Source organism: Triticum dicoccoides, chromosome 6A, assembly GCF_002162155.2.
Source record: "Triticum dicoccoides isolate Atlit2015 ecotype Zavitan chromosome 6A, WEW_v2.0, whole genome shotgun sequence".
In the NCBI taxonomy this organism is placed as follows: Eukaryota; Viridiplantae; Streptophyta; class Magnoliopsida; order Poales; family Poaceae; genus Triticum; species Triticum dicoccoides.
The window spans coordinates 78,985,995-79,013,835 of NC_041390.1; the positions used below are offsets into that span (position 1 = coordinate 78,985,995).

Below are 27,841 nucleotides of genomic sequence, written 5' to 3' on the forward strand. Positions count from 1 at the left end.
ATCAGTCATCCACTTTATAGTTTATTTATACTAATAAAATAAGTGAAGGATGCAAATAAACATGTATTTGTAGGATCGGACACCAAATCAATGGGATTACACTGCATCAAATAATTTGATTATGATGCAAGAAGCACTTGGGATGTAGCATACATTCAGCAGGAAACACAATCTTGGTGTCAATCACACAGAAACTTATCCACATTCCACAGAGAGGGATTTAGCTGCCCCAATCCCAATGCTTGTGATATGCGACATTACTTTCCATACGCCAATCAGTGTATTAGTTGATCATTTCAAAAAAAAATTAGTTCCAACATGTATAGAGACACTATATTATAAAACTATTTTTGTCAGACAAGAATCATGCTGCTAGCTTTTGCAGTTTGCACCGCAAATACAACTGCCAGAGCATTCCTTAAAAAGGAATAACCAGAGTCTGTGATAGAGACAAAGTGCTATACTTCTTAAACCAAGCATATAAATATACTTAAAAAACAGAACGAAGCTTTCACCAAAGTTGAAGTTCAAGCACGTTCCAAAAAATAATTACCTGCTGGTATGCCAGTACGGCATCAGCATTCTGGATGCTGTTTGCTTGGGTCGCACTGAGCTTGTTCCAGAGAGAATAGTCTTGTGGTTTCAGCTGTAGTGCCGTCTTGAATGAAGCTATAGCTTTATCTTATTCTCTTGATAAGTTGTACAAGACACCCAGAACTATGTGGACATCAGCATCCTCAGGCGACATCTGAGCAGCTTCATTAAACAATCTAACAACATGGTGAGAGGTACGCATCAAAAAAAAATGGTGAGAGGTAGGTTGTTTAGTATCCTAAACTAATAAACTTTAGTAAGATCAGAAAACAGATTGTACAGACACATGATTACAGTTAATAATATCTCATAGAAAGGTACAATAAACTGAGACAGTTATACAGAATACCATTTGGAAGCTGGAGATGGAAAGGGTTTAACAAGTTAAAATTGTTTGTTTGATACACCATCATTATGAATTAGATATCCCTCACTTACATCTGGACCATATGGTGAATCAGTTTGGTGGGGAGGGGCGAGACCTCCGTACTTTGGATGATTCTGGAATCTGGAGCCACCTCGAAAGATATCTTAATGCTTTTCCTGTTCCAACTCTGCAGTGATCATATAAGATAAATAGTTCCTCTCATGATGGTATACACAAATATTGAAATATAACAACCGGAAGTAGGGCTATTTCGACAAATTTCCTGCTTTAACAGAAATTCAAAATATATTAGAACATGTTATGAGCACAACTATTGCAGCATTATTACACACTGGGGAGGAGGAGGATTGGAGCATTGGGAAGTTTTTCTAACTGTAAATGAAAATTGAAAAACCTGGAAGATGGCTTAGTTTTTACAATTGAAACTAGCTTGCACAATGCAGATACCTGTTACCTTCCAATCCTACCTTCTACCACTTCATTTCTTATAAGAGCAACTCCAGCAGATTAAGCAGGTCACTGAAATGCTCACATAAATAACACTCACCGTTTGTGTGACGACTGACACCAAGAGCAAGAAGAACTTCCAAGTTGGTAGGATTGGCCTCCTGGGCACGCAGCATTGCAGCAATGGCCTGAAAGCAAGGAAATAAATTAATAATAGCAGACTCTTTTAGCAAAGAAGAAGCATGGAGCCCATCCCGCATACCCCAAGATCCTTAGAACTAACATTCGTTATTTATTTTGTATATATGAATATCTAATTCTTGTGAGGTAAACTACATTAGAGAATGGTTCACATCATTAGTCACGAGAATTAGCATATTGCTTTGGCCTTTCAGACAAGATAAAACAATATTCCTTGAAAATGATCTAAACTCGGTAATGAACAAATATGATGCATCCAATACATCCATGCTGGACTACCATAGTGACAATAATCCGTTCAACATATGCCAAACATGTAGTATATAATACTTGGTATAGGGATGAAAAAGGAGCGGAATCTTTCCGTCTGGTCCGCAGAAAAACGGAAAAAAAAATGTGGAATTGGAAATCTTGGGCAACGGAATTTCTTAGGCAGAAAGGGAAACAAAAACGGTACAACATTTTTCGGCAGAGCAGACACGAAAATGAAATATCTGTTTCCATAAATACGGAAATTTCCGTTATTACCATGGCTGTGTGTGGCCCAATAATCGAGCAGGCAACAATGAACAAGCACACATGCAATGTGTGGGCCACCGGAATGTAAATACAACCTTAACCTAATCCTCTGTCCCTAATTGACAAAGGACAGAGCAGGCGAGCACGCTGCCGTGGGGCCATCCAATCATCCCGAGCCCACACGCTGCCACCCATCCATCCTTGCTGCGGTGCGATGGCAAGCAGAGCGCCTCCACCACCATCGTCTGTCGCGGGCTCACTGCCCTCCTCCGTTGACGTCGATGCCCTATGCCGATAGGGGTGGAAACGGATTGGATAGTGCCCTTCCCACTTCCGTTTTCATATTTCAAAAACAAAGATGAATGCTGAATACGAATACGGAGCGGATGTTACTCGAATATGGATACGGATCAGGTGTTTTCTCAATTCAGAACCGATGCAAATATCTTATAATTTAGTGCCATATTAGGTAAAAGAAATAAGTCAACAATTATGTGACCTAAGATGATCGACTCACACCATACGATAAATCAATGATAGACGATCGACTCGCACCATACGATAAATCAATGATAGACCAGTAGACGGAGAAACACTGTTGAAGTATATGGGGAATGCCCAACCTTCTCCATCAATTCGGACTTTTGGAGCAACTGGTTGGTGCATGAAGCATGGTATGCTATCAGAGACAGAGGTCTCGAGTTCGAGTCCTGGCTAGTGTGATTGTTTTCTACAATTGCTGCCCGCTCCCTTCCACATTTGAGGCACGCAGCAAGACAGAGAGACTGCACACGAGTGGGGGTGTTGAAGTATATGTGGAATGCCCAACCTTCTCCATCAGTTTGGACTTTTGGAGCAACTGGTTGGTGCGTGAAACCCAATACATACCACTATAATGCATAATAGTTTCTAAGTTGAATCATACAAAAAAAGTAAGATTTAACAACTTTTTAGGCCTTTAGAGCATCTCCAATACGTGCCCATAAGGCACCAAATTATGGTTGGAGCAAAACTTGCAACACCTAAAAGTGCTTTTTTACAACACCAAAAACCTCCTTCCGAGTGCTTTTTTACAACACCAAATTGTGCGGTCCCGAGTGGTCCCCCTGGTGTTGCAAAATTCGCAACACTTGGTGTGGGTGTTGTATATTTGGAGTAAAACTTTTGCATATATGGCACCTGTTGGAGCAGCGTTTTCCCCTCGTGATTAAAAAGTGATCCTGCACTATTTTAGGGCACCTATTGGAGATGCTCTTATGTTGGATACTCGCCCCCCGTTTCTTTTTTACTCTGCGTATAAAATTTGTCTGAAGTCAAACTACGTAAAGTTTGACCAAATTTATCTTAAAAATATCGACATTTACAATACAAAAGTTCTATAGTATGAAAATTAATTTCATGATGCATCTACCAATATTGATTTCATATTCTGAATATTGATATTTTTCTAATATAGTTGGTCAAACTTTACGAAGTTTGACTTCAAACAAATTTTATACGCAGACTAAAAAGAAATGGAGGGAATACTTAGCATATAGGGCTAGAATTGTTTAAATTGGCTAACTTTTTTTTCGGATACGGATATATCCAATTCCATATCCAAATTTTTCAAAATCCCATACAACATTTGTATTTGTAAAAAGAATCCAGATATTTCCAATACCCATTTTCATTTTAGTTCGGATGCCAATGTTGACTTGCAATATATGGTTTTCTTGAATATGACTATCGGATATTTCAAATTTTCCACCGCCACTTTCCACCCTTCTATGCCGGTAAACCTTTCTCACACCGATGCGCCACTCCTGCATAGTTTAAGGGTTCTTTTTCCTCCAGCGATAGTGTACACGTCCATACCGTATTCGCTCCATACCTCCTTCGGGTATCTGTATTTGTTTCTGCTCCCACTAAAAAATATGAAAACAAATGTGATATCACTCAATTCCAGCTGTTTCCGCTCCACTTTTATCCCTGACTCGGCATATGAACATCAGAACATCACTAAAATTAATGAGAGGCACAATTACCTGCTGGTCATCATCATTTTCGGCATGTGTTACTCCAAGCAACCTCGAACCTTCAGCATTATCAGGGTTCTTTAAAACTTCAGCCTCCAGAGGAAGAGCAGCTTCACTTAAGAGGCCCTTCCGAAAGAGTTCCTGCTCTTCCTGCATTGGATTAGGGTGACCAACATATGGGTTCATCTCAGAAGAAACATAAACCCCTCGAGAAGAGCCAGAACTTTTGGAAGCTGACAGTTGGTTCTGAAACCTACAAACAATGTACAATAATAGTTAATGATAAGCTGTAAACAGAACGTAACCAATCAATGGTAAAAACAAATGACTTCTCAATGAATATTAACCAAACCCTAAGTTCTTTCAGTAATCTGACAGAGAGATTGGTCAGATAACATATCAAGAAAGAAGCAACAGAGGTCGGCTCAACCTTAATACTATTAGCAAAGACAGAAAAACAAGAGACTTGTACTTACTCATCTGCCCATGGATCAGCAGAGCTCTCACCAAAAGCTCCTCCACTGAACTCCTCTGCCCAATCATCCACATTCAATTTGGAGAACTCATCGACCCACTTCTCTTTGAGCTCACCCTGATTCTGTTCACTAGAGAACTCACTAACCCAACTATCGGACCCTTGTGAAAGCTGTAGAACAAATATTAGTGAGGCAAAATCATCAGTGTCCAGCACATGTAAGTGTGAAAGAAGGGACATCGATGTACTATTCCTAAATAGCTACAACCCACTACCTATTTTTCCCACACATGCAAGCATGCCACATGAGCAAGTCCTGCATGCAAGTCATAAATTACATGTTTTTCACATTATTCTATGCATGCAGGGCTGCCACATCATCAATTTGTGCATGTTAGTTATAAGTTATCTTTTCATTAGATTTTGTATTGACAGTATACGTTTTGGGCGATTGCAGCATACCTACATATTTCATCCTTCACATTTTTTGTTAGAAATGATGTTCTGTTAACTGGAATCCACTTTTTATTCTCTTTTTATATGCTTCATGTTTTTTCACCTTTTTAAGATAACATTTGCTTTCCATTAGTTTTAGATGTTTTTTAAGCAACTATTTATGCATATTCTAACAAGATTCCTGTAGCAACATTTGGGGCATCATCTAGTGTTCCTAAATGATAATACCATTATTACACCACTGTTCCTTTTTTACATTGCCTGGAAAAACTAGAACCCCATTTGAGCATGGCATGCATTAATTTACACACATCCAGCTCTCAGGTGAAAACTAAACCCCATTTAGCACACCATACAATTATTTAAATGCATCCAGCTCTCTGGTATTACCTCTTCATGCACAAACTGATCTGCCCAAGAATTTGCATTAGCATTATCCTGTGTTTGAAATTCATCAGCCCAGTCACTGGATTGAGATGCTGAACCTTGTTTTACTTGGTTATCTTCTATAATAAGTTCACCACGGCTCATCTTTGAAACAAAAGGAAAAAGAAAGTGTCATCAGGTGCTTAAGGTTGCAAACTTAAGTGACAAATTCTAAGGATGAAGCACTAGTAGAGATGATCCTATAGTATAATATAAGGTTGCAAAAAATACAGTTGATTAACTTAATGTAAATAAACAATATTATTATTGGTGAAAGATACAGACTTAAGAAAGAGTTCTCATGATCCAATATCTACAAAATTTGAGTTTGAACCATGAAATGTAATAGGCGGTATCCGTAGAATATCTAGCAGAACATATATAATAAATAAATAGGATTTCATATCACCCCAATTGCCACTAAAAAAAGTGTTTTTGACATAAACAGAAACATTGGACACGTGTGCGGTATAACACGATATATCAATAGTGTGTCGTACACCAAATACAAAACTTATTCACAATATATGTTTGTTCATTTCTGCATATCCAATAGAGGTTCTTCTCTATCAGTTTGGAAAGCAAGATCCTATTTAGGAGGTTTGGTCTGACTTTTGGAGGATTCATTGAGATACTTTAGGCATGTTGGACCTAATCTAGAACATTTAGGTTTAGCCTAACATATCAAGATGCAAATGCAATCACATCAATACATGAGTAGGATATTTCCTTATGAAGAAGAAAAATAAATTATGATGAGCTGTTGTTCAAGCAAATTTTCACTGTGGGTAAAAACAATGTGCAAGCAAAATAGAGTTACATGTACAACCAGGCCATTATAAATACCTGGAATTTTGGGTCATTGTTACTTGATAATGTTTCCGCAAGCATACGGGATTGCTGCATAGCTGCGAGATTCACCATGTTCGCTCCTCCCATCTGACCCATGGCCATCTGAGACTGATGCTGATACAGCATAAAGTACATAGCATAATTTAAGCCATGTATCGCACAAATGAACATGCTAGTGCAGAAGGAAACCAAATTATGATGAGTATGCAGATTTCCATACAAATTACAAGGCTTTGTTTTTTTTTTCACTTTATAAGCCAACTAAAACTAGTTAATATTTAACAGATATATTGAAAGAATGTGATCCTTTGTCACCTCATGTTCTAGAATAACTACATTTAGTAAAAGTAAGAATTCTATGTTTACATAAGACTGTCTAAAATAAACACACATACATATATAAAGAATATCTTAAACTTTATTTCTAAATACAGCATACAATTACTCATAGCTACCATAATATCTCGATCAATGGGTAGGGTAGTGAAACTATCAGATTACAGCTGGGTAATGGCATACCAAACCCACATATCCTTTTCTCAAACAAACTTTCTTATTGGATTGTGTTTCCTGTTGGATATTGGCAAAATGGCAATTTACTCACAAAAATGGAAAACATAATTTTCTAATGTTTACGAGAAAATTCCAGTAGAAACAGAACAAACTCAAGAATACTACAGCGCATGGTGCAGATACAAATGAAATCCAGAATTGCATTTGGATACATAGATAGCCAGATATCATCATTTATTTGGCAATCAGATTATCCAGATAAAACGGTATCAATTGCAACATAGTTATACTGGCCTAGAAGCTAAACAGTATCTTCAGCATGGCTGAACTTGGTTCTAGGATGTGTTGTCTGCTCATATGATTAGTATAAACAATGAAAAAACATGCTTCACAATTGATGGTTGTGAAAACGTCAAACATGCTTTTAGAAGGCTCTGACCTGTTCAAACTCAGAGGCCCATCCATTGGGACCATATTGCTGCACAAAAGAGTGCGCCCAACCCTCAGGGTTATTATTTTGCTTGCCAAACTCAGTGATCCAACCCTCAGGGTTATTATTTTGCTTGCCAAACTCAGTAATCCAATTATTTGCAGCATTGTGCATTGGGCCAGATCTCAAAGCACTTTGGGATTGATTCCAGTACTCCTCCATCTCTGGGTACGGCCCATGCAGGGGATTTTTCATTCGATCACTATTGTCAATATCAAGAGAATGCAGCAATGTATTTACCTGATATACGGATAAAAGTGTTACATTCAAGAATGTTCATCTAGTAAACATTCATCAACGAAACATAGGCAGCACATGGAACTTAGAATGTCAAGCAAGTCAACAGGAAACTACTGAGCTAAGCTAATGGAGAAAGGACAGAAATAAGTGTTGTGAGCAAATTTGTATGATCCATGGCTATTCCAGTCACAAATGTAAGAAAAGTTAACCTGTGCTTGTATATATTCTTCAGGTTGATCGGCCAAAATATGGTGTGCCATTATGAAGCTGCGATCACGTATACATTGCTTGTCGGATTCGGACAAACCAAGAGCTGGTACTGGGACAGCTTGAAATGGCACACCAGCTCGGCCACTTAGAATAAAAGAATGCAGAACACCAGATAAGACCCTTTGTGGTGGACCTGGAACAGAAGTTAGGAGTCATTGCAATGTCTGGTTAATAGACAACCATTCACAGTAGACAGAAATGCTAAGACACAGAAATCTACCATCCAAGGCCGGTCCCAAGGTAGGGCCTGCATTGTTATAAATTTGCTCAAACTCTGCAAAGTTTGCTTCTGGCCCTCCAAATGCAGAATGCCCCGGAGGGCGAAAAGATTCAACCCAATCATTAGCAGGACCCCCACGACTGAAGTCGGCACCCTGCAAGTGTTCAACAACAGTTAGGAATGGCCAAACGGGACACAAAAAGAAAGTTTTGGAGAATCACCATTACCCATGCAAATGGTCGTTGATCTTGCTTGAACTCATTCTCAGAGCCAGGGAGAGTAGACAGTGGAGCTCCGCTATAATCAGACGTAGTTGGAACATTAACTGAGGCTCCAGGAAGTCCCCTTAGTGACTGCACAAAAGAAAATGTTATAACCAATATTTTCTTGGACTTCAGCTACAATTTTTCAATGCATTTTGATGTTAAATATCCCACATTTCCAATTTAATCCACACAAATTCTTATAAATGAACATGGAAACTGGTAGGAGATAAAAAAAATATTTATTCACATATACCTAATGACTGGTATGTTCAGAATAAGGTCAATCAGAGATTCTCAGATAAGTTAATTCACAGAGCACTTGAACTTAAACCGGTGAAATGAGTGTGCTAAATGTTAGAATCCTAGCACGATGAGCTCTTTTAACCCTTTACTCTCTTTTTTAAAACAAGATAACAGCATAGGAATAGAGAAGCCTACCGATACTATAGCGAACTTGGTAGCTTGTACTTTACAAAGCACTGACTCAAGTATCTCGCCCAGCACTTCCGAGCATGGTTCCAGAGTAAGGTAAAAGGGAACAGACACTGAACCTTGAACCAATAATAGCTCTGGCCCGTCTAGTCAGTCTAAATCAATACACCAAGCAATTGGAGACATGCGACAGTACAACCCACGAATCAACCATATTCTTCAGCGCATCTAGACCGCGCGGGATACAGCACTGGCTTCGCGTAACGGAAGCGGCATATGAGCACAGAAGATCTAAAGGGCGCCTATTGATCCAGGCCACCGCAGATGCAGAGGGCAAGCCCTTAAGCTCGAGAGTCCTGACCGACGGGGCGACGGACTTAGGGTTTACCTCCGCTTTGTTGGACTGGCCGAGGAGGGTGTTGGCGAGGGCGCCGAATGGGTTGGAGGAGGACGCCCCGTCCGGGGCGCAGTTGTTCTGGCCGGTGATGAGGTGGCGCGTCCCCATGTCCGCAGAAGGCCCCCGCGGGCGCCGGAAGGACGCGCTGGCGCTGCTCCGATCGCCGGCGGCGAGAGGCGTTCAGCGGGAGGAGATGGGGAGTGAGGAGGAGGAGTCGCGTTGCGTGCGTCCCGGTGGCCTGGCGGGCCCTTTAGGGCGGATTTACAGTGCACGCAAAAAAACCAGCCCCGCCAGATACCGAATAAACCGCCCGGCCTGGCCCAGCCCGGCCCGGCCCAGCCTGTAAAATTTAGAGCGGCCCGTAAACCGCCCTCGATTCCCTCATATATACCGGGGCGACCGGCGTTTAGGGTTCACGTCTTCTTTTACCCCTTTCCCCTTCCGCCGCATTTCTTTACCTCCGGCGGTAAATCCTCATTCCGCCTGTCGTGATTAACCGTGCACGCGGGCAACCAAAGCTCGCCCCGATGTCAAGCTCCGGTTGCGAGAGGGGTGGCCAAGGGGGCCATGGCGGCTCGCCGCCGCGCAAGCGCCGCAACAACGACGAGGCCGGGAGCTCCTCCCTCAGCCCGCCGGTGAAGGAGTCGCGCAAGGAGCAGCCGTGGAAGCGTGGCGCGCTGTCCCGCAGCTTCGCCGGGCGGGCGCGGAGCAACTTCGATCGCCTCAACTGGATCTTCTCGCCTGCGCACAAGCGACTCCGGGCGGCGGAGCGCGCGTTGGTCGACGCGAAGAAGGCGGCCGTCGCCGAAGACGAAGCGGCATTGAAGGAGGAGTATGACCTGGCCCTGGCGTCCGTCCTCTCCAACTCGTCGATGGAGTACCATCTCGACGTCAAGAAGTCTGGTGATGATGATTGTGCGGAGATTTAGGTCTTTATTATGTTTAGCTAGTATGAACGAACTCCGACAATGTAATGTCTGGCGCGAACTGCTAGTTTAAATTATGTCGTATGTGTTATCGGATCTGTTCTTTCTCGCCGTCCGCGGTACTGTAATGCTAAAGATTCTCTAAGCTCTTGTGGACCCGATAAGGCCAGGACACGTGAGAGAATTATTTTCTGTGAGCGTATGGATGGTTGGAACTTTTTTTTTGTTCACACATGAGAAAACGCAGGGAACAATGTTTTTTTCCTTTTAAAAAATTCCAAATTTCAGGTTGGTTGAAGACTTGAAGTCTTTCCTATTCTAGTCCAAAGGTTCTTTCTTTTTTTCATTCATGAAGACAGGAAATGTTTTTCTTCTCTTTACAAAAAATCAAATTTCAAGTTGGTTGAAGACTTCCTATTTTTAGTCCAGAAAAGAGGGTCTTCCTATTTTTCTTTCGCATTGCAGTGTGAAAGCACTGGAATTCCCTCGAGTGCACTTATCAGCGAAGTGCTTAGGATTTTCTTTGTACAAAATGCGCCATGTGAGGTTGAACTATCGACGTTAGAGGTCAGCGCAGAAGGGCTCGAACCGGATGTGCAAGAGGTTGTCGACGGAGCAGTGGGCCATGGTGGAGAAGGACGACCTCACTGTACAAGTCAATGGCGCCGGCACTATGGAGAAGGAGGAGATCATGACCGCAAGAGCAGATCAGGGGAAAATAAGGGAAAATTCACAGCCTATGTGGCAATGTACAATCATCACTAAAATGGGAAAATGAATGGGGTGATTTGTGCCACAAATTTGCTTAATTTGCGTTAAAATGTGGGAAAAACTGTTAAATGGGTTAATTTCTATCACAAACATGAAACTAGAGGTAAAAATAAAATTCACTCTTTTCTACTATGTTAAAATATCTACGGCGGACCCCTAAAACGGACATGATATTTGTCCGTAGACCGATCCGGATGGTTTCAGAACATGGGGATAGGAGTCAGTTATCCAACTTATATCTCAAATGTCCGTTTCTATTAACTTAATAGGAAAAAGAAAATAGTTTAGCAACTTTCCACCGTGGCTAGCAACCTTCTGCCAAAGCACTTGGCAACCTTCAACCAAAGCACTAAACCATCTGCCATTGAAGCACAAAAAGTTTTAGCAACCTTCCGCCAAAGCTAGTAATATTTGGCTAGCAACCACCTTGAAGCATTTGAAGCTTCAAATAGTTTAGCACCTACCGCCAAAGTTAGTGCTGGTGACCGTGTGCTTAATGACTTCCGTTAAACATGCTCACAACCGGCAGCAGCATTTGGCCAAACGCAAACTAATCATCTTCCGGACAAAGAGGAGAGAGAGGTACGGGGTGGCTTTTGATTGGCCAAGCCGATGTCCAGACTCCCGCAAAGCCTTCCTTATTTGCTTCTGGTTTGCGGGATTTCGAACAGATGGACCGGTTCGCGGGTAGACGCGTGACGATGTTGGATGGCAAAGTGCGTATGGAAAGCTCAGTTCAGACATTTGCGAACGATCTGGGAGTCCGATTTGGAGATGCTCTAAAGCCGTTCTCACTTTCAACATGAAACATGGCTTGTCAATATAGTATTTTTAGTCTTTTATACCTTCACCATAGCTACAAAATCTTGCATGGCAAACATCTCCTCCCATGTAAGAGCATCTACAGTTGGGCGCCTCAAAGCCCCCTCAAACGATCGGACGAACGGCCCGGTCACTGGACGGTAAAAAAACCCGATCCGGATGGGCGCCACAAACGCCTGGGCTGACCGGCAACCCTCGTACCCAGCTCAAATCTGGGGCAGATATGGGGAAGCCCAGGCGCGTCCGCCACATCGAACTAACATGAGCCCCGCAAGAAAACACTTCGAGATCCCGACGATCCGGAGCTCGTCTTCTTTGACGGACCAATGATGTCGCTTGTTAGCGCTCTGGCGCGCCGCGCAAGGCCCCTAGCCCGGCTATTTAAGGCGGACGCCGGCACCGAAACCCTACCTATCCACATTTCCTCTCCTCCCTTTTACCGCTTCTACTTTCCAATCGCCGTCCACGTCCACATTTCACTGCCCCTCCGCCACCACAATCAAGTGTCCATGCCACACACTGACGAGTTAGGAGCTACCCTTATCTAATGCCGAAGCTCCGACCACAACCCCATGAGCAGATCCAGGCAACACGCGAAGCCCGAACCGCTGTGTGGCTACCTCCGGACACGGTGGATCCGAAGAAGGAGGAGGAGGATGAGGATGACGTAGAGTAGGAGGAGGACGCGGGCGACGCCCGATCTATTTGCGGAGCAACATGCAATCCTCGATTCCCTTCAGTCGGAGGCGAAGGCGAAGGCCAACCGCCGTATCCACCAGGCGGAGCAGGAACCGGAGCCCTTCTACGCGCCCATAACTCGGCGCCCGACACGGAGATTGTGGCATCTCCGATGACGAAGCATAGTTAGGCTAGTGTGATTTGCATAGTACATAGGATTTATTGTGCGTGCTTTGTATGGATCTAAAGGATGAAATATGAGGTACTCAGATGCAGGGGAGAAAGTATGAGGTGTGACCGATTACTGCGTGCGGACGCGTCCGGTCGCGCCCACGAGTGTTGAGGGGTCAGATTTGGTGTCACGGTTGTAGATGCTCAAACCTCCAAACCGTTCTAGAGCTTTTTCTCCATGTATGCATTCCTATATACAACAAAAGAATAAAAGAGAGGAGAGTACTGCTATAGATTGCTCGTTCTATGCTTCTATTCCTGGCTCTCCTCTCTAGATATCCATGCATACCGCAAGAATGCGGACGTTGTCCTGCCAAGAATGCAACTAAATGCACACCAAGAGGTCGCTTCGTTTTCTTGCATGATGCATTGTTTTCCTCTTAATATATTATACTCCCTCCGTCTAGGTATACAAGTCACCTTATGAAAAACAAATAATCCCAAAACACTTAGGCACGGTACATTAACTCCCTTCTCGTTTCTTGTTTTGTAACATATCAACCAATAAGAGATGTGGGCTGTGCATGCTTTTAATGACTTGAGACTTCTAAACATGACATGCATTGGTTAGTTCATTGCATGCGATGCTATTAATTAGCAAAAAGACATTAAGTTTTCTCGTTTTCCTCTCCGCCTTGGTCGTGGTGCACAACGTAAGATGACTTACACACCTAGACGGAGGGAGTAGAAGTGTATGCTCTGGTCAATACAACCCAAATACCGATCTGATGAAAAAGACTAGGCAATACATTTATACGTCAACATATATAAAACAAAGCTGCATAAATTTCGAGTGTATTATTTTTGTTTTGTGGCGCGATGAAGATGTATTCTAGAGGACCAGCGAAGTGTTTCCAATGTGCCATTAAATTTCTTTCAAGGAAACAATTTTTTTTCTCTAGCAGAATTATTTATCACTGAAACTACATTGGTTTAAAACAAAAGCAACTATTCCTTCCAAAAAAACTATAATATGATGCTTCGTTGTGATGATGGTCGTGCTTCTTTCTCATTGTGAGCATCGTCACGTGGTGAGTGACATCAATAAGAAGTTGCATGGACGGAGCCAGGCTGTAACAACGATGCGCCATTAGCCAAGGTCCTCGTTGACAACAAAGTAGATCAGCTGAAGATGCGAGGCATGGTTTCATGGAGCCAGATCCGTGAGCTCCCGTTGCTTGATGATCCTCCCTGATGCATGTTGAGCATACATGTTAAGATTGCATCACGTCCATCTACTAAGGGGACGACATCCCGACGTGGCGGATCATGGAGTATACCCTTTTGTGACTTGTAACTAATAGATTTTATTGACCAAATCAGTGGTCAATTATTTTGATGAAACACATGCGAGACTTATAAGATGTGTATATCTATGTGATATATAATTTATGCAGCTCACTAGTAGGAACCGCCTAAACAACTCAAGTATTCCAATCGGTTCTTCAACCGAATAGTCTAAACCCCCGAGATAGATGTTATTGGAGACTGTGTAGAAACCGGCCATGGTATTATGAGTATTAGCGACCGTTGGCTAGATATGGTAAGTGAGACCGCCCAGAAGCTGTGTAGCAAACCGCCTCTAAAGTCGTGTTCTCTCTACTAGTGCTTCATCCTTAGAATTTGTCACTTATGTTTGCATGATTGCTTAATGTACAAATAAAGGCAAAGTATAATAATATAATGTTGTATAATAGGATGAGGAAAATAGAATAGGATTAACTATGATGAGTTTGTCTTTAGCCATGGAGTGCAAGCACAAAGAAAAAAAAATATGTCAATCAGGTACTCCTTCCGTTTCAATAGACTTGGCCAAACTTAAAAATGTTTGACTTAGGGCGTATCTATAACTTCAAGAATTTTGGAAGAGAGGGAATAGGAAAGGAAAACCAAAGTTATGATATATGATTCATATGAATGTGTTGAAATAGACTTCTCCCAATCTCTTCTCAAAGATTGCAGTGTCACTTCTTGCATATCACGGTGGCGAAATAATTACAGCCTGTTGATTCAGTTTGTCAATGACTTCATCGAGAATATCACACACGACAAGTGGGTGGTTCTTCTTCAATTGCTCAAATCCCTCGGTTCTTTTTATGTCTCGCAGCCTCTCAAAGTCTCTTGCCATATACTTGAGACAGCAACCCTTGAGCCGTTGACAATTGTACCGCTCAGCCAGATCCAAAGTGAAGCCCACCGTCTTGACATCCAGCTCCTTGCCCGGCTTGCTCTCGCAGATCAGTTTCAGTCTTTCTACCGCATATCGATCAGCTGCGACGAGCAAATGCTGCGCCATGTTTGTCGCCTCTTCCGTGGTCTCCTCCATGAATGCCGGCAGGGAGTCCTTGTACATGTAGTGCAGCAGGGCCTCGAAAACCTTATCATCCATACCCTCGATGCAGATGCTGCTCTGCCTGCTTTCCATCATGGAGCCGCATAGTTGTGCGCGGAAGACCGGTGACCGCGCACTCAACACGCACGCATGCACCTTGAAACTCTTTAGAAGATCGCCGAGATCTATGCTCAAGTTGGAGGGCGGCACGGTGATGTTACCGTTATCTTCGTCCTCACAGACGACTTTGTAGACTTCAACGGTGCACTTGATCACCAGGCAGTCATCCTTGAGGCACCCAGACGCGGCCAAATCGGCTTTGCTCACAAAGCTGCTGGCGCCCAAACCCTTACCGCCGAACAAGAACTTACATAAATCTGTTGGTCGATGGCGATTCAGGATCCTGGAGGCAGAAGGAGTAGGACGCCCTGACCTCACCCTCGTCGGGGCTCATCAGCTTGAGGTACACAGACGTGAACCGCTCATCAACCCTCGAGGCGCGGCCCTTTGGGTAGTATAGACGATAGCCCAGTCGTGGCAGCCGGCGCGGAAAGTCTCGGACGTGAGGATGGTGTTGCTTCCTGTGACCCCGGCCCGGGAGTGGCCGACGACCTTGAACAGATGCTCGCCGGTGTGGACGACCACCGTTGACGAGGTCTTGCTGGTTATCGTGGTGGCCTCCGCCGCCGATGCCGGCATGATCGAGAGCTTCCCAGAAAAAGAAATCGAGAAGGATATCGGTCTCCACTTTTTTGTGTAGGGAATCGATCTCCGTATGTCGATCTCCACATTTTTCTTTTGTACTTATATTGTAGGGAATCGATATCCATAGATCTTGGAGGTTTTGTACTAGGCCTGGGATACAAGTACAACAGCCCAACACGGCCGAGGTAGGTCCCAGGCAGAAAGGGCCCAGTCAGCGTGTCGACCTAGCCACGCACGTACGGACTCATCATCTCGCATCGCACGACGCACGGAGCTACTTATTTATACTCTTTTCTTAATTTTCTCACGTAATTTTAGTTTGTGTAAGCATATGTATGATTAAATATGTGGAAAACTGCTACAACCACTAACCACACCGGAACTTATTATGCGTCAATCTAGATCAGTGTATGCAAAAGAAAATTGAATTGAAATTAAAACTGAAGACAAAAGATCTTTTTCAACGGTTTTCTGTAGTTATGGGAGGCACAAATAAAGCAAGCAATTGATTTGGTACTTTTTATATCCACGTACTATTCTTTGTACTTTGATATATTTATTTATTTTGCCAGCTCGTTAAGCATTGAGTTAAAATTCTTGATTTATTGAGCAATTAATTTTCTTTTGCGGGAATTAAACTTTGTTTTACCCTGCGGAAAAATTTAAACTCTGTTTTGTATGTTTTTGTATGGGGTATATTTTTTGAAATGTTATGATGTATTTCTTGGATAGTTATAGTGCTAAAGTTTTTTCATTTTGCTGAGAAAAAATTGGTCCAGGGTTTGCTTAAATCTTGACTCCGCCACTGCATATATGCATTGTTGGGTTATCAAGGTACATGCATGTAGAAACAACCAGCCTCTTGTTCGTCGTCTCGGTCGCCAGCGAGCTAGCCATCCTCTCCAACTTGTCCAGCTTGCCGTCCTGGTGGCATTTCCGGTCTCCAGATTATGCATACTGGATACATGGATTTCGCATCTTCATCTTGGGTCAGCCTGATTTACCCAATGGGTCAGCGAGGCCATAATTTTTTTATGAAATCGGCGGACCCATGGCCTCACATAGCCACGAGGCCAGGTCTGGGTCGGCCCATTCCCATCTTGGCGCACGCCCACAGGATCACTTCAACATCATCCGTGCATGGTAAATTCCAGGACAACACCGTTAATTGTCTTGCGCTATACCACGAGTGAACTAGGACGAACTGATGTCTACTTTGAATGCTCGTGTAATCGCTACACATTACAAATTTTGAGCGAAAAACTAATTAGTTGTTCATATGTTGTAATGAGAACATAAATATTGTAGTGGTTCAATAACAAGCATGTCAAATATACCTTTAGAATCCTTGTACACATCAAACATCATTGTCGACCCTTTTTTATTGTTATAAATCACTCTTCTTTTTCTTGCTCCTCCCTCCTCCACCCCTATATTTGCCTCCCCAATCGAAGCTCGGCAGCACCATCAATGGCACATCCAGCTCACAATCCCCTAGCCAACCGGCACCCACACTTCGAATTTGAAAGACATAACAATGCAGTTTTGTTAGAACCTCTATGGTACTCATGCTTCCCAGGATCTCTACCATACCGCACATCTTTTGTAAGAACGACCAAAAACATCAAACAGATCATCCATACAGCCACAACAACTACTGTGAAAGTAAACCAAATTTCATTATGCTTTCTGGTAATCATTCCATCAGTGGCATTGCTAGGCCCTCCTCGAGGAAGCTACTTGCTTCTCCAATTTCAGAAAAACAATACAGTGAGCAAATGGCATGCTCTCTATTTCACATAATGTCATGCCGAAATGCAACAATATGATCTAATAACTCAATCAAGCAGGTAGCCATGCCCTGCGTCCATCATCGATTGACCACTCCCTCACATAGTTGTTTCACTTGGAGATACCACCAATTGTTGATGCACTGTTCCATTACCTTCTTTCCACCAAGAAATAAGCATACCCATATTAGCAACAGCCTAAATCAAAGTTATGGACTCTTAGCTAAATGTACCATCGACTTGTGATGGATCCAATGGTTGTATTGGAAAAGTTGAAATTAAAGAAACTTCTCTCTCTCTTATAAAGTGTTAGGATTAATTGTAATTAACATACACCATTGCCATTATCATCACCCCAAGCTGTTCAAGATGTGCTTCTGAAGAGCACGATAAAGTGAAATATTAGCATATGCAGTAAAGTATTATTTGCCCTATGCATTGCTGACATTGCTTCTAAAGAGCATAATAAAGCTCAGATACGAAACCAACATAAACCAGTTTATGACTGGAATGCATATATTGGCCATAAAATTTCAATACCTATTAACAATTTTGAGGCGAGGAAAGCAACCAGGTATTGAAATATAGCAATTGTCATTATTCTACTGGCAACCAGTGGAACTAAATTAGCAAGCAAGAAAATAAGCCAGAAAGCATTCCCTGCATAGAGAATACATCATAATAAGTCAGAGTAAATAACCCTGGTGTAATTCATGATACAAGCCAATTAAAAAGAGAAAACCCAATGTATATAATCACAAATAGAATATTCACAATAGCATAGGGGAGAACCTCTAATGGGGTTCATTAAGAAGAAAATGGCAGCACTAGCTACATATATTCAGGCACATCCAACTTACTTGGAATTGATGAAAATAAGATATGTTAAGAACTCAGACGACTTTCGGTTTGCAATGAGGAAAACATCTTGTCCTACATATGCCAGGACAACGGAAGTAAGAACAAGAAGAACCAAGGAAATTGCTTCACACACGACAGTCTCCGGACGACCTACAAACGATGCTCCCTCCCCAACAGCGCTCTTGCGAGCATGCTCGCTGTTGGCATTGCGACGGCGTCGATGTGCAGGCGTCGTGTGTATAGCAGCGCCGAAGAACCAATGCAACAAGTAAAACATCTTAGTCTAGAGAGAGAAGCCGAGGAAGCACTAAGCTGCTGTGGCCTCAATGATGGGTTAGCTGTTGATCATCTAGCGTTTGAATTACAACAAGTTATCTACAATATTTGGTCTCAGACCCGCACGCCGCTGGCACAGCGAGTGGCAAAGATTGAAATCCCAAGAATTTCGGTGTTCTAAACAAGACTGAAATAAAAAGCATGTATCTGCCTGTAGACATTTACAGTTCGTTTCATCAGTAGTAGGGGTGCAAGCGGCAGCCCGTTTCGTCCCACGAAACTCATCCATTAGCTCAAAATTTGCTCAGCATTTGCCTAGAACCAACACTACATTGTACTACTATGTTATGGTCCGCTAGCCCGCGACGCTTGCATCCTTAATCCGTAGCGATTGAGCTAGCTAATGAAGGCCGTTTAGCTTGGAGTACCACATACAGTACTACGTAGTCAGTTTTGTGCCCCCTTTTGATCCCTAACCTGTGACGACGCGAAGGCTTTCTGGAGCTGCTGCCGAAGCAGTGCTCTGAACTGGCGGGCTTGAGCCAGGGTCTCATCCAGCTTCGCCTTCTTGGCCATGAGGTCGGCCTTCCTGGCTTCCGCAGCCCCGATCCCGGCGTCGTCCGAGCGCAACCCGCCGCTCTGCAGCTCCTGCAGGGCCGCCTGCAGTTGAGACACAGAGGCCTTGAGCCTCTGCACTTCCTGACGAGCTCCCGCCTCGAACTGCTGCGACATTGCCCGGAACTCCTCCATCTCCTTCCTCTTGGACTCGTAGAAGCGGTCCCACTCCTCCGCCTTCCGCTGCGCCTCCTCGATCTCGCCGTTGGTCGAGCTGATGTCGCGGGCGACGGCGAGGCGGCGCGCGTTGGCGGCGTCGATGCCGGCGCGGGCGGCGAGGGCGCGGGAGGCGAGGTCCGCGGCGCGGCGCTCGAGGAGGAGGCGGCGCCGCTCGAGGCGGCGGGCGGCGGCGGCCTTGGCGGCGAGGAGGCGGGTCTTGGCGGCCAGGATCTCCTTCTCGGCTTGGAGACGGGTCATGCAGTGGTTGCGCGCGTCCTCCATCTGCCGGACGCGCTCCTCGAAAGCGGACGACAGCTCCATCGCGCAGCCGGCGCGGCGGCCGCCGCCGGCGAGCCCGAGTTGGTGCGGGAGGTGAGATTCGCTACAGGGGAAGGGCCAAGCGGTTCAGGAAGAGGTCTCCATCACGAAGTCACTCACGCCGCGCCTTGGCCTCCAATACCAGCCGCTCATTCTACATCCAACGTTCAGGATTCACACGAGCACTTAATATTCAGTGTACAATCTGTAGCATATCACTGAAATTTTGAAAACACTGAAAATATGAACGAAATAACATTGAAATTCGTAAGCATTTGGCATTCATACAACTCAATAGTATTACACCGAAATTTTTAAGCACTTGACATTGACAGTGTAAATTGTAAAGCATATCATTCGAACTCTTCTTCTTCTTTCATGGCATATCATTGGAACTCTTCTTCTTTTTTCATGATATATCATTCGAATTCTGTGGCAACAAGCACTGCCAATGAGCAATCATCCAATTATGTTACGTAATAGGCCATTTCATTCAAACACTTAGTCCGCAAAATACTATAGTTAGCCCCTAAATACCGCAAAAACATATAGTTTTTTTTAAAAAAACTATAGTTAACGCCCGAAGTGCCATGTAATCAGGCTCCCCCGCTAGAGTTCCTCCCCAGCTCCACCCATGTCGCCGCCGGCTGTCCCAGCCCCTCTAGGGCCCCGCCCGCCGGTCACGCGCGCCAGGTCCCGCCCCCGCCCTTGCGCCGCCTCCCCAAGAGGTGGCCGGGACGGGGCGCGTCCCTCCCCTAGGCCCAAAGATGATGAAGTATTATGTACTCGACGTTTGCATGACACCACTAGAGGAATAACAACACAACATATCATCAAAACATTAAATGGTATTCAACTTCACATGATTACTAGCAACAGGACTTCACACATGTCCTCGAGAACTAATGGATCTACTCAGAAGACATCATATGGATCATGATTAGTGGGTATAAATATTTGATAAACAATCTTCACATAAATATTTTTCATCAATAAATATCATATGCATCAATACAAGATGTAATCAACACGTGCAAGTACTCCTAGTAAAATGTCAATGGGAGGTCTAATACAATGATTGAACAAAAGGGATGAACTAGGGGAAATGAGATAGTGCTGGTGAAGATGTTGATGAAGATGATGATCCCAATGATGAATGAAGTGTTGGTGATGATGATGACTTTGATTTCCCCCTCCCGAAGAAAAGTTTCCTCGGGAGAATCACTCTGTCGGAGAGCAAAAGTTTTCTGCTTAGTTTCCACCTCAGAGATGATGACATAAAGTCTTGAAGATTTTATGTGATTTTTCGAGGGTAAATGGGATTTTATGACCAAAGTGGAAACACCTTGCGGTCGTGGTGGAGACGCAGCCGGTGAAGAGCAGCTCGGCCTCCCCGTATAGGAAGTAGGCTTGTAGTAGCGAGACGAGTGTGGCAGGTGGCCTTGCAGCACGAGGCGGGCGGTGTTGGGGCAGATGGGGGTTGCTGGCGGCTGTGGTTCCTCTAGTACCTGAGGCGGCGAAGAAAGCCCACAAACACCAGCAAGAACTCCTCCGAAAGTCGGCGAGGGGCGGGGGATTTGTGTTGATGCTGCGGGTCTATTGTGCAGCCAGAAAAATGGGTGGTGGTGGCTATGGGGGGGGGGGAGGTGCATGCTGCATAGGGAAGGGGCTATGTTCCACCGACGCGCAAGTCAGGTGGAGGACAAAGAGAGCGCCCGCATGCATTCGTGTGTTGTCCATTTCGACGCAAATGCAACCCAAATTTGGGCTAAAAATGGGTTGACGCCGAATGAAAAATGTACGCCCGTCCGTTTGCAGTCGCGTGTTGGGCTGCGATTTGTGTCCATTTCACCCCAAATGGACGCGGCCGGACCAAATGGGGTCACCCGTTGAAATTGGCCTAAGGATATTGCTTTGAGACCAGTTTTGCTACATGTCATCTGCAGGAGATGGTCTCACCGTTGGGGCTGTACGACCCGGTCGTACAGGAATTTTTATGCATGTGGCAATTGGAGGTGGGTCCATCGAACTCCTGTGTGGTTGAAACTTTGAAAGGCGGGGTTAGTACAAATTCATGGATGCCTTTCAATAAATAAAATTTATTCAGAAAGAAAAAAAAGCATGTTTCAAACATAAATTAATATGGATAGGAAAGAATATACTTTAGACATAAATTCTACTCCTTTTAATCCAAAATAAGTGTCACACTTTTAAATTAAGGTTAAATATACGTCTAGTTCAAAACTGCTACACTTATTATGGATTGAAGGGAGTACTAGGTGAGTAAAATATTAAGTTCAAGCATAAAATTTATTCAAAGTGTATAGTTTGCATTAAAGTATGAGGGTCAGGGCATCTCCAACTATCTTCACCAAACCGAATGCCCACAAATATCCAAGGACACTCAGATATGTTGGGGAGAGGATTTGACTCATTTTGAGCCAAAGGAGAGAACCAACATCTACTGAGGAAGCTTGGGGAGAGCTCTTATAAATACCTCTCAAACCCTAGCTGTCGCTGTCAAATTCATCATTTGTCAAATTCATCATTATCTACAATACGATGGCTTCCTGACTGTCTACTATAACAAGTTTGCTCGGCTCCGGCGAGTGACGGGCGATGACGGCAGGCACGGTTGACTGCTTTAGTTGTCGCTGGATGGTCTATGCATATGGGAGTAATTTTTATTATGTCTGATATTCGATGAACTGTCATGATTGAAGATGGATATATCAAAAGTTTCTCGAAAAAAAGTATGTACATCAAGTAAAATATTATTGATCACGATACCGGGATGTAGCACACATATATGAGGAGAGGGAGTAAGCTTGTATGTAAAGAACCAACTTTTATATTTAATCACCATACACTGCATTATACTAGTTGTAGTCTTGTAAAATAAACACTCTTACCAGAAAATAAGACACAAGCCATGGAAGATGCTTTAAAGTAGTGCGTCAAGGACATTCACACAGCCCAATTAGACAAACCAAATTCATGTTACACCAGTAAATACATAGAGATCAACAAGCTAGTATGTGCTTCTGCTTTCAAGATGTATCGTCACTTGATTCATGTCAATATGACATGACTAAGTTGCCAGTAAGGCAATAACTTGTCCAAGAATATCGAATGCGACCTGTGGTTGGTTTCGCTTTAGTTCAGCAAACCCCTCGGTGTTTATGATTTCTTGTAATCTCTTGCCGTTTCTTGTCATATACCTGAGACAGCAACCCTTGAGCTGCTGACAATGGTATTGCTCTGCAAGATCCAAGGTGAAACCCACCGTGTTGATATCCAGCGCCTTGCTCAACCTCATCTCGCATATCAGCTTTAGTCTTTCCATTGCGTAACGATCAGCCGCGACGAGCAGATGCTGCACCATGTTTGTGGTCTCTTCCGTCGCCTCATCCATAGACTCTGGCAGACGATCATTGTACATGTAATGCAGCACAATCTCGAAAACCTTTGCATTTATGTCCTTGATGAGGATGCTGCTTCCTCTGCTCTCCATCATGGTGCCGCACAGCTTGGCTCGGAAGACGGGCGATCGCGCAGCGAGTACGCACGCGTGCACCTTGAATCTCTTGAACCAGCCGATCTTGATGGTCAAGTCCGCCTTGAGGCCGCTGTCTAGAAGATTAGCTAGATCTTTGCTTAGGTCTGCGGGTGGCACGATGACGCTGTCGTTATCGTCGCCCTCCAGTCGGTCGTCCATCAGTATTGGGACCTCGACGGTGCACTTGATCACGAGATAGTCATCCTTGAGGCACCCGGACGCGGCCAAGTCGGCTTTACTCACGAACTTGTCGGTACGCCTGAGGCCGGATGTGGATTTTGTCTAACCCTATGCGTGCACAACTTGAATCACAGCCATCACCATGCATGCATAGGGATACGGGCCATCACCTGAAAAGTTGGGTCACATGCGCTAGATTCCTTTGGGGCCCATGTGTGCATGCTGGTGCTAGCACATGCTATCTCTCTTCTAAACTAAATTACACATTAAACAAACATGGTGCATAACTTTGAAATTAACTTTGCAAATTTAAATCCGTTTATGTATTTGTGTTTCTCATGGCCAACTCTACGAAACAAGTCCAATATTGATATATTTCAAATTAAATTGTGAGTCCAAGAAAAAAAATCGGGCATGGCTCAAACAGTTTCATAATTTTTTTATTAAAGTTCAAACACGTTGTTTATAAAGTTCTTCGGTCCCTGATACTTTTTCTAGCAAAGTTCTTCAATGTTTCTAACAAAATGCAGATCCACTATTTATAAAGTTCTTCAACTCCTGATTCTATTTATTTAGCACTTTCCAATTAAAATGAAAAGTTCTTCATTGTTTCTAGTGAAGTCCAGTAATTTATGAAATGGTTATAAAAAGTTCTTTGTAATTTGAAGTTAAAGTTCAAGTAGGGTGTTAATAAAAATCTACAGCGATTCTGCTTAAAACACAAAGAAAATAAAAAATGAGGGAAGAAAGGGGGGCAGCAAGAAACAAAAAGTAGTATTTTATAGAAGAAACAGGTCACCTCATGGGAAAAGCGAACCTACATCTGCATGCATAGATAGTCTACTCTGCAATCTGCATGCACGCAGCGCCCGCATGGGCCCCGGTTGGACCAGTTGTGTGGATCCGAGCGAGAACGGAGGGAGGGGATACGCGTTGCGCGCGTAAGCAGTTAGACATCGCCTTATTCGTACCCCTGACCAACGAAGTGGACGAGAGCTTCGGGGTGTGCAAACTGATTTTGTGCTTCTCCCCTGTCGCCGGCGCCGCGGGGTCCTGAAGGCAGAAGGAATAGTAGGCCGTGACCTTATCCTCGCCGGCGTTCATCAGCTTAAGGAAAATCGAACTGAACTGGTCGTCGACAACACTAGTGTTGCCGTTCGGGTAGTACAGGATAGCCCAGTCGTGATCAGCAACGCGGAAAGTGTCGGAAGTGAGCTTAATCTTGCCCGTGATGGTGGAGTGGCCGACGACCTTGAACAGGTGCACGCCGGCGTGAACCACCACCGTTGAGGAGGCCTTGGTTACCATGGCGGCCGGCCGGCGGACTTGTAGCGAAGAGGTTTCGAGAAACAAAATCGATCTAAACGAATCGATGGGCAGACAGAGCCACGGACGTACATCGATCGATGTTTTTAATTGCGCGTATATTTGTCGGAGATTCACCCGGATGCTGGTACTTGTTAATCGCTACGGATGTGTTTCCTGCGCCGGTCTCTTGCTTATCACAGACGTGAGGAGGGCAACAGAACGGTCTTTTTTTTTTTAAGAAAACACTAGGGACACAGGCGTTCATATATATACGCATACACTCATTTCTATAAAAACACACACGCAGACCCTACCTTTATAAGCACATACGATAGATTGACGGGCATATCATCTTGAGATTGACAAGATCAACACATATGCCTTATAGTCGACGAAAACGTCTCCTCCCACTGAACAAGCATCGCCAAAATTTTAAAATAAATTCAGAAATAATGCGAGCATTAGTACTTGAACCCTGATGAGCTAGGGTTATCACTGTCTTTCTAACCATCCAACCACATGTTGGTTCGCCAAAACGGTCCATTATGCTCGATACTAGTCACCTTATTGGTGTCGCTAATGACAAACCTACTTATGGAAGAAAGTTTAACGCATGTTGGCTTGCTGAGGAGACAATAGAGGAGGTAGTGAAGACAGCCTAGCTGAGGCCACCACCCTCCCCCTCGCGTCGTCCTCCTCGGGCGGCTCGTGGGCGAAACCCTAGCCGCCGTGCAAGCCCCTCCTCCTGGCTCTCTCCTCCCCCGCCGCCGTCGTCGGCCCTCGCCGGTCTGGCCCCCACGGTGGTTGGTAGCGGCGGGGCTTCCCCTCGCGCCATCCTCGCTTGTGATCCCCCTCCACGCTCCCTAACCCTCGCTCTGGTCTCCGTCTATCCCCTTTCTGCGCGGCGCTCTTCCCCAACTCTAGACTCGGCGGCTCCCATTGGACGCTCCAGAGGCTGCCCTTTCCGCTGGATCCGGCACTGGTGCTGGTTCCGAAGGCAGCGCCTGCTCGTTCCGGCTTTCCTCCATTGGGCATGGCTCACGGCCCTGCACCTATTGAAGCTCGCTATAGCCGTGTTCAAGTCGCCGGATCCTATGCTCTAGCAGTTGGTGGTCATCAATTTCGGCCACAGACGCACTTTTGTTCTCCCGGGGCTATATGGTGGCTGTGGAGGTGTCCCGGGTGGTTGTGGCGGGGTTGTTGGCTGGCGGTGGATGTGATGTGTCGGCTCTACGACGAGCGGCGACCATGGGTGCTAGTCTGTGATTTCGGCCTTGTGGACGGCGAGGTTGCGGTAGACGTGTACCGTGATGGTAGGGTGCCTCGTCGGTTGGCGTTCCTGCTTTTGATGAAGATCTCTGTTCCTCTCAGTTGGCTTGCGCCCCTCAGATCTGATCTATGGCCGTATGGACGGAGTGTGGAGCGGGATCGGGGGAAACCCTTGTTCATCGGCGCGGCCACGACATAGACGGCGCCATTGTTTGGTGTCGGATCCCTCCTTGGAGGCCTTGTTGAGGTCCCCTCCCACCGGTCACCTTCCCTTCTTGTGGTGAAATCTCTGGTTCCCCCTGTGGACCGTGGTGGCGTGCTGTCGTCTCATCCCTTCCAGGAGGCAGCGTACGGGATGTGTGGAAGCAAGGTTGGCGCTTGCTGCTTGTTTGAGGGCGGATGGTAGCGTCTTCCTGTGCATCTTCTTTCGCTGGTCTTCTTGTTGCACTATCATTCTTCAAGTCTTGTTTGGATGTGTGGTTGGTTGTGCTCGGTGGTGAGGTCACGGGAGCCCTACGGTTGTGGTTCAAACTCTGATTTCTCATGTCCGGGATGCTATGTTGGTTTTGTCAATGCGGCTCTCGGTGAGCTTTCTACCTTCCGACGTTACGACGTCCTTCGAGCCAGGGCAAGAGGATTGTGGTCCTCCTCGGAGGTTGAATCGAATGGCGTGCCGGCAGGTTCTGCGGGAGTAGGCGATGGCCACCGTTGCTGGTGCTTCTTGCTGTTCTCACCTTGATGCTGGTGTAGCTGTTGTCCTAGATGTTTGGACTTGGCAATTCAGGCTGGGCTCCTTCTTCCACTTTTTTATTGCTATTGTTGTTAGGCTATGAGCTGTTCTAGCACTTTGTATCTCTATCGTTTTATTGTTTTCTTCCTTTGTAAGCTGTTAGTTTGTAATCCTGGTTAGTTGATGACTTTGTTAATTCAAAGCCGGGCTAGGTTCGAACCTTCCCTCGGGCTCGCCCGTCGCCTTTTTTTTTTAAAGACAGTCTGGCTGAGGAGACCATGGAGGATGGTGATCATGGACGACGAAGGAGAGGAGACAACACCAAAGACATGAGATTTGGGACTAATTGTTGGAATCAAAGGCCAACTCCGACGGGCGACCCCAAACGGATGTTCGTTTTGTCCAGATTTTTTCCATTTAGGTCGGGCAAATGGACACCATCTGACCGGTTTTGCGAGTGCGGTGCTAGTGCGCCCAACGCAGCCGACGCATTTGGTCCGGCTAGCCGACGACCAAATTTAGACAATTTTTTAACTAAAAAAACATTGCATATACTCCTCGTGTTCCTAAATATTGGTCCTTTTACATATTGCAGTACGAACTACATACGGAACAAAATGAGTGAATCTACACTCTAAGGCCTGTTCTAATCTCCTCCAGCTTCTATCTTCTAAAAATTCTGGAGTGAATCTATCCCGACGGTTTAGGTCATAGAAGCTGGAAACGAGAAGTTGAGCTGGGCCGTAATGCAAATTAGAGAAGCCAGGGAAATCCAGCTCCACGAAAGCAAGAAGTGGGAGTTGAGAGTATTTACAACGATGTTGCCACCGCCTAAGAAAACGATTCGTTATCTTCCCCCTCAAAACAGAAAATGAATCGCTAGAGGAGCGGCTCCCTCTCTCGTACATAGGGCTGGCCGAACTGGGCTGGTTCCAGACGGCCCGTTATGGCGCTTAGGCAGGCCAGCGACGCTGCCAGCCCATGCTAGCGATGGAGAAGTGTAGCGATGCTGCCGAACGGAATGACTTCGCTACATGGAGCAAGAAGCTGCGCTAAGAAGCTGGATTCGTGGAGTTTGGAGAAGCTGGAGAAGATCAGAACAGCCTC

At 44.8% G+C, this 27,841-nt stretch overlaps 3 protein-coding genes and 1 pseudogene across 4 annotated transcripts; all 4 read right to left on the minus strand.

The window, feature by feature from the left end:
- Window positions 1–1,038: 1,038 nt before the first annotated feature.
- LOC119315103 (peroxisome biogenesis protein 5-like) lies at window positions 1,039–9,391 on the minus strand. Of its 2 annotated transcripts, XM_037589778.1 has the most exons (11): window positions 9,196–9,391; window positions 8,337–8,462; window positions 8,110–8,263; window positions 7,829–8,022; window positions 7,329–7,619; window positions 6,371–6,490; window positions 5,489–5,629; window positions 4,644–4,813; window positions 4,177–4,420; window positions 1,530–1,617; window positions 1,039–1,148 (listed from the first exon to the last, which is right to left on the minus strand). In XM_037589778.1, the coding sequence occupies exons 1-11, from the start codon at window positions 9,310–9,312 to the stop codon at window positions 1,126–1,128; spliced, it is 1,668 nt and encodes a 555-aa protein (XP_037445675.1). In that variant the 5' UTR covers window positions 9,313–9,391; the 3' UTR covers window positions 1,039–1,125. The 2 variants fall into 2 exon arrangements, with proteins under 2 accessions (XP_037445675.1, XP_037445676.1); XM_037589779.1 differs by lacking the exons at window positions 1,039–1,148; window positions 1,530–1,617 and adding an exon at window positions 3,680–4,056.
- Window positions 9,392–14,610: 5,219 nt separating this feature from the next.
- On the minus strand, window positions 14,611–15,663 carry LOC119318768 (annotated as a pseudogene).
- Window positions 15,664–17,396: 1,733 nt separating this feature from the next.
- LOC119318986 (calponin homology domain-containing protein DDB_G0272472-like) lies at window positions 17,397–19,691 on the minus strand. The gene has a single exon (XM_037593518.1). It carries the CDS (start codon window positions 19,689–19,691, stop codon window positions 19,044–19,046), a length of 648 nt encoding a protein of 215 aa, XP_037449415.1. The 3' UTR covers window positions 17,397–19,043.
- Window positions 19,692–22,779: 3,088 nt separating this feature from the next.
- On the minus strand, window positions 22,780–24,735 carry LOC119318761 (BTB/POZ and MATH domain-containing protein 2-like). The gene is made up of 2 exons (XM_037593355.1): window positions 24,388–24,735; window positions 22,780–23,493 (listed from the first exon to the last, which is right to left on the minus strand). Exons 1-2 carry the CDS (start codon window positions 24,733–24,735, stop codon window positions 22,780–22,782), a joined length of 1,062 nt encoding a protein of 353 aa, XP_037449252.1.
- Window positions 24,736–27,841: the final 3,106 nt, after the last annotated feature.

Excerpts from the sequence above, each read along its gene's own strand:
- LOC119318761 (XM_037593355.1), bottom strand. The coding sequence starts at position 24,735 with ATGGTAACCAAGGCCTCCTCAACGGTGGTGGTTCACGCCGGCGTGCAC. Across the intron at positions 23,494-24,387 it reads TGGTCAGGGGTACGAATAAG|TTCGTGAGTAAAGCCGACTT; the intron begins GCGATGTCTAAC and ends CGTACCGACAAG.
- LOC119315103 (XM_037589778.1), bottom strand. The coding sequence starts at position 9,312 with ATGGGGACGCGCCACCTCATCACCGGCCAGAACAACTGCGCCCCGGAC. Across the intron at positions 6,491-7,328 it reads GGGCCTCTGAGTTTGAACAG|CATCAGTCTCAGATGGCCAT; the intron begins GTCAGAGCCTTC and ends ATGCTGTATCAG. Across the intron at positions 5,630-6,370 it reads ACAATGACCCAAAATTCCAG|ATGAGCCGTGGTGAACTTAT; the intron begins GTATTTATAATG and ends TTTGTTTCAAAG.
- LOC119318986 (XM_037593518.1), bottom strand. The coding sequence starts at position 19,691 with ATGGAGCTGTCGTCCGCTTTCGAGGAGCGCGTCCGGCAGATGGAGGAC.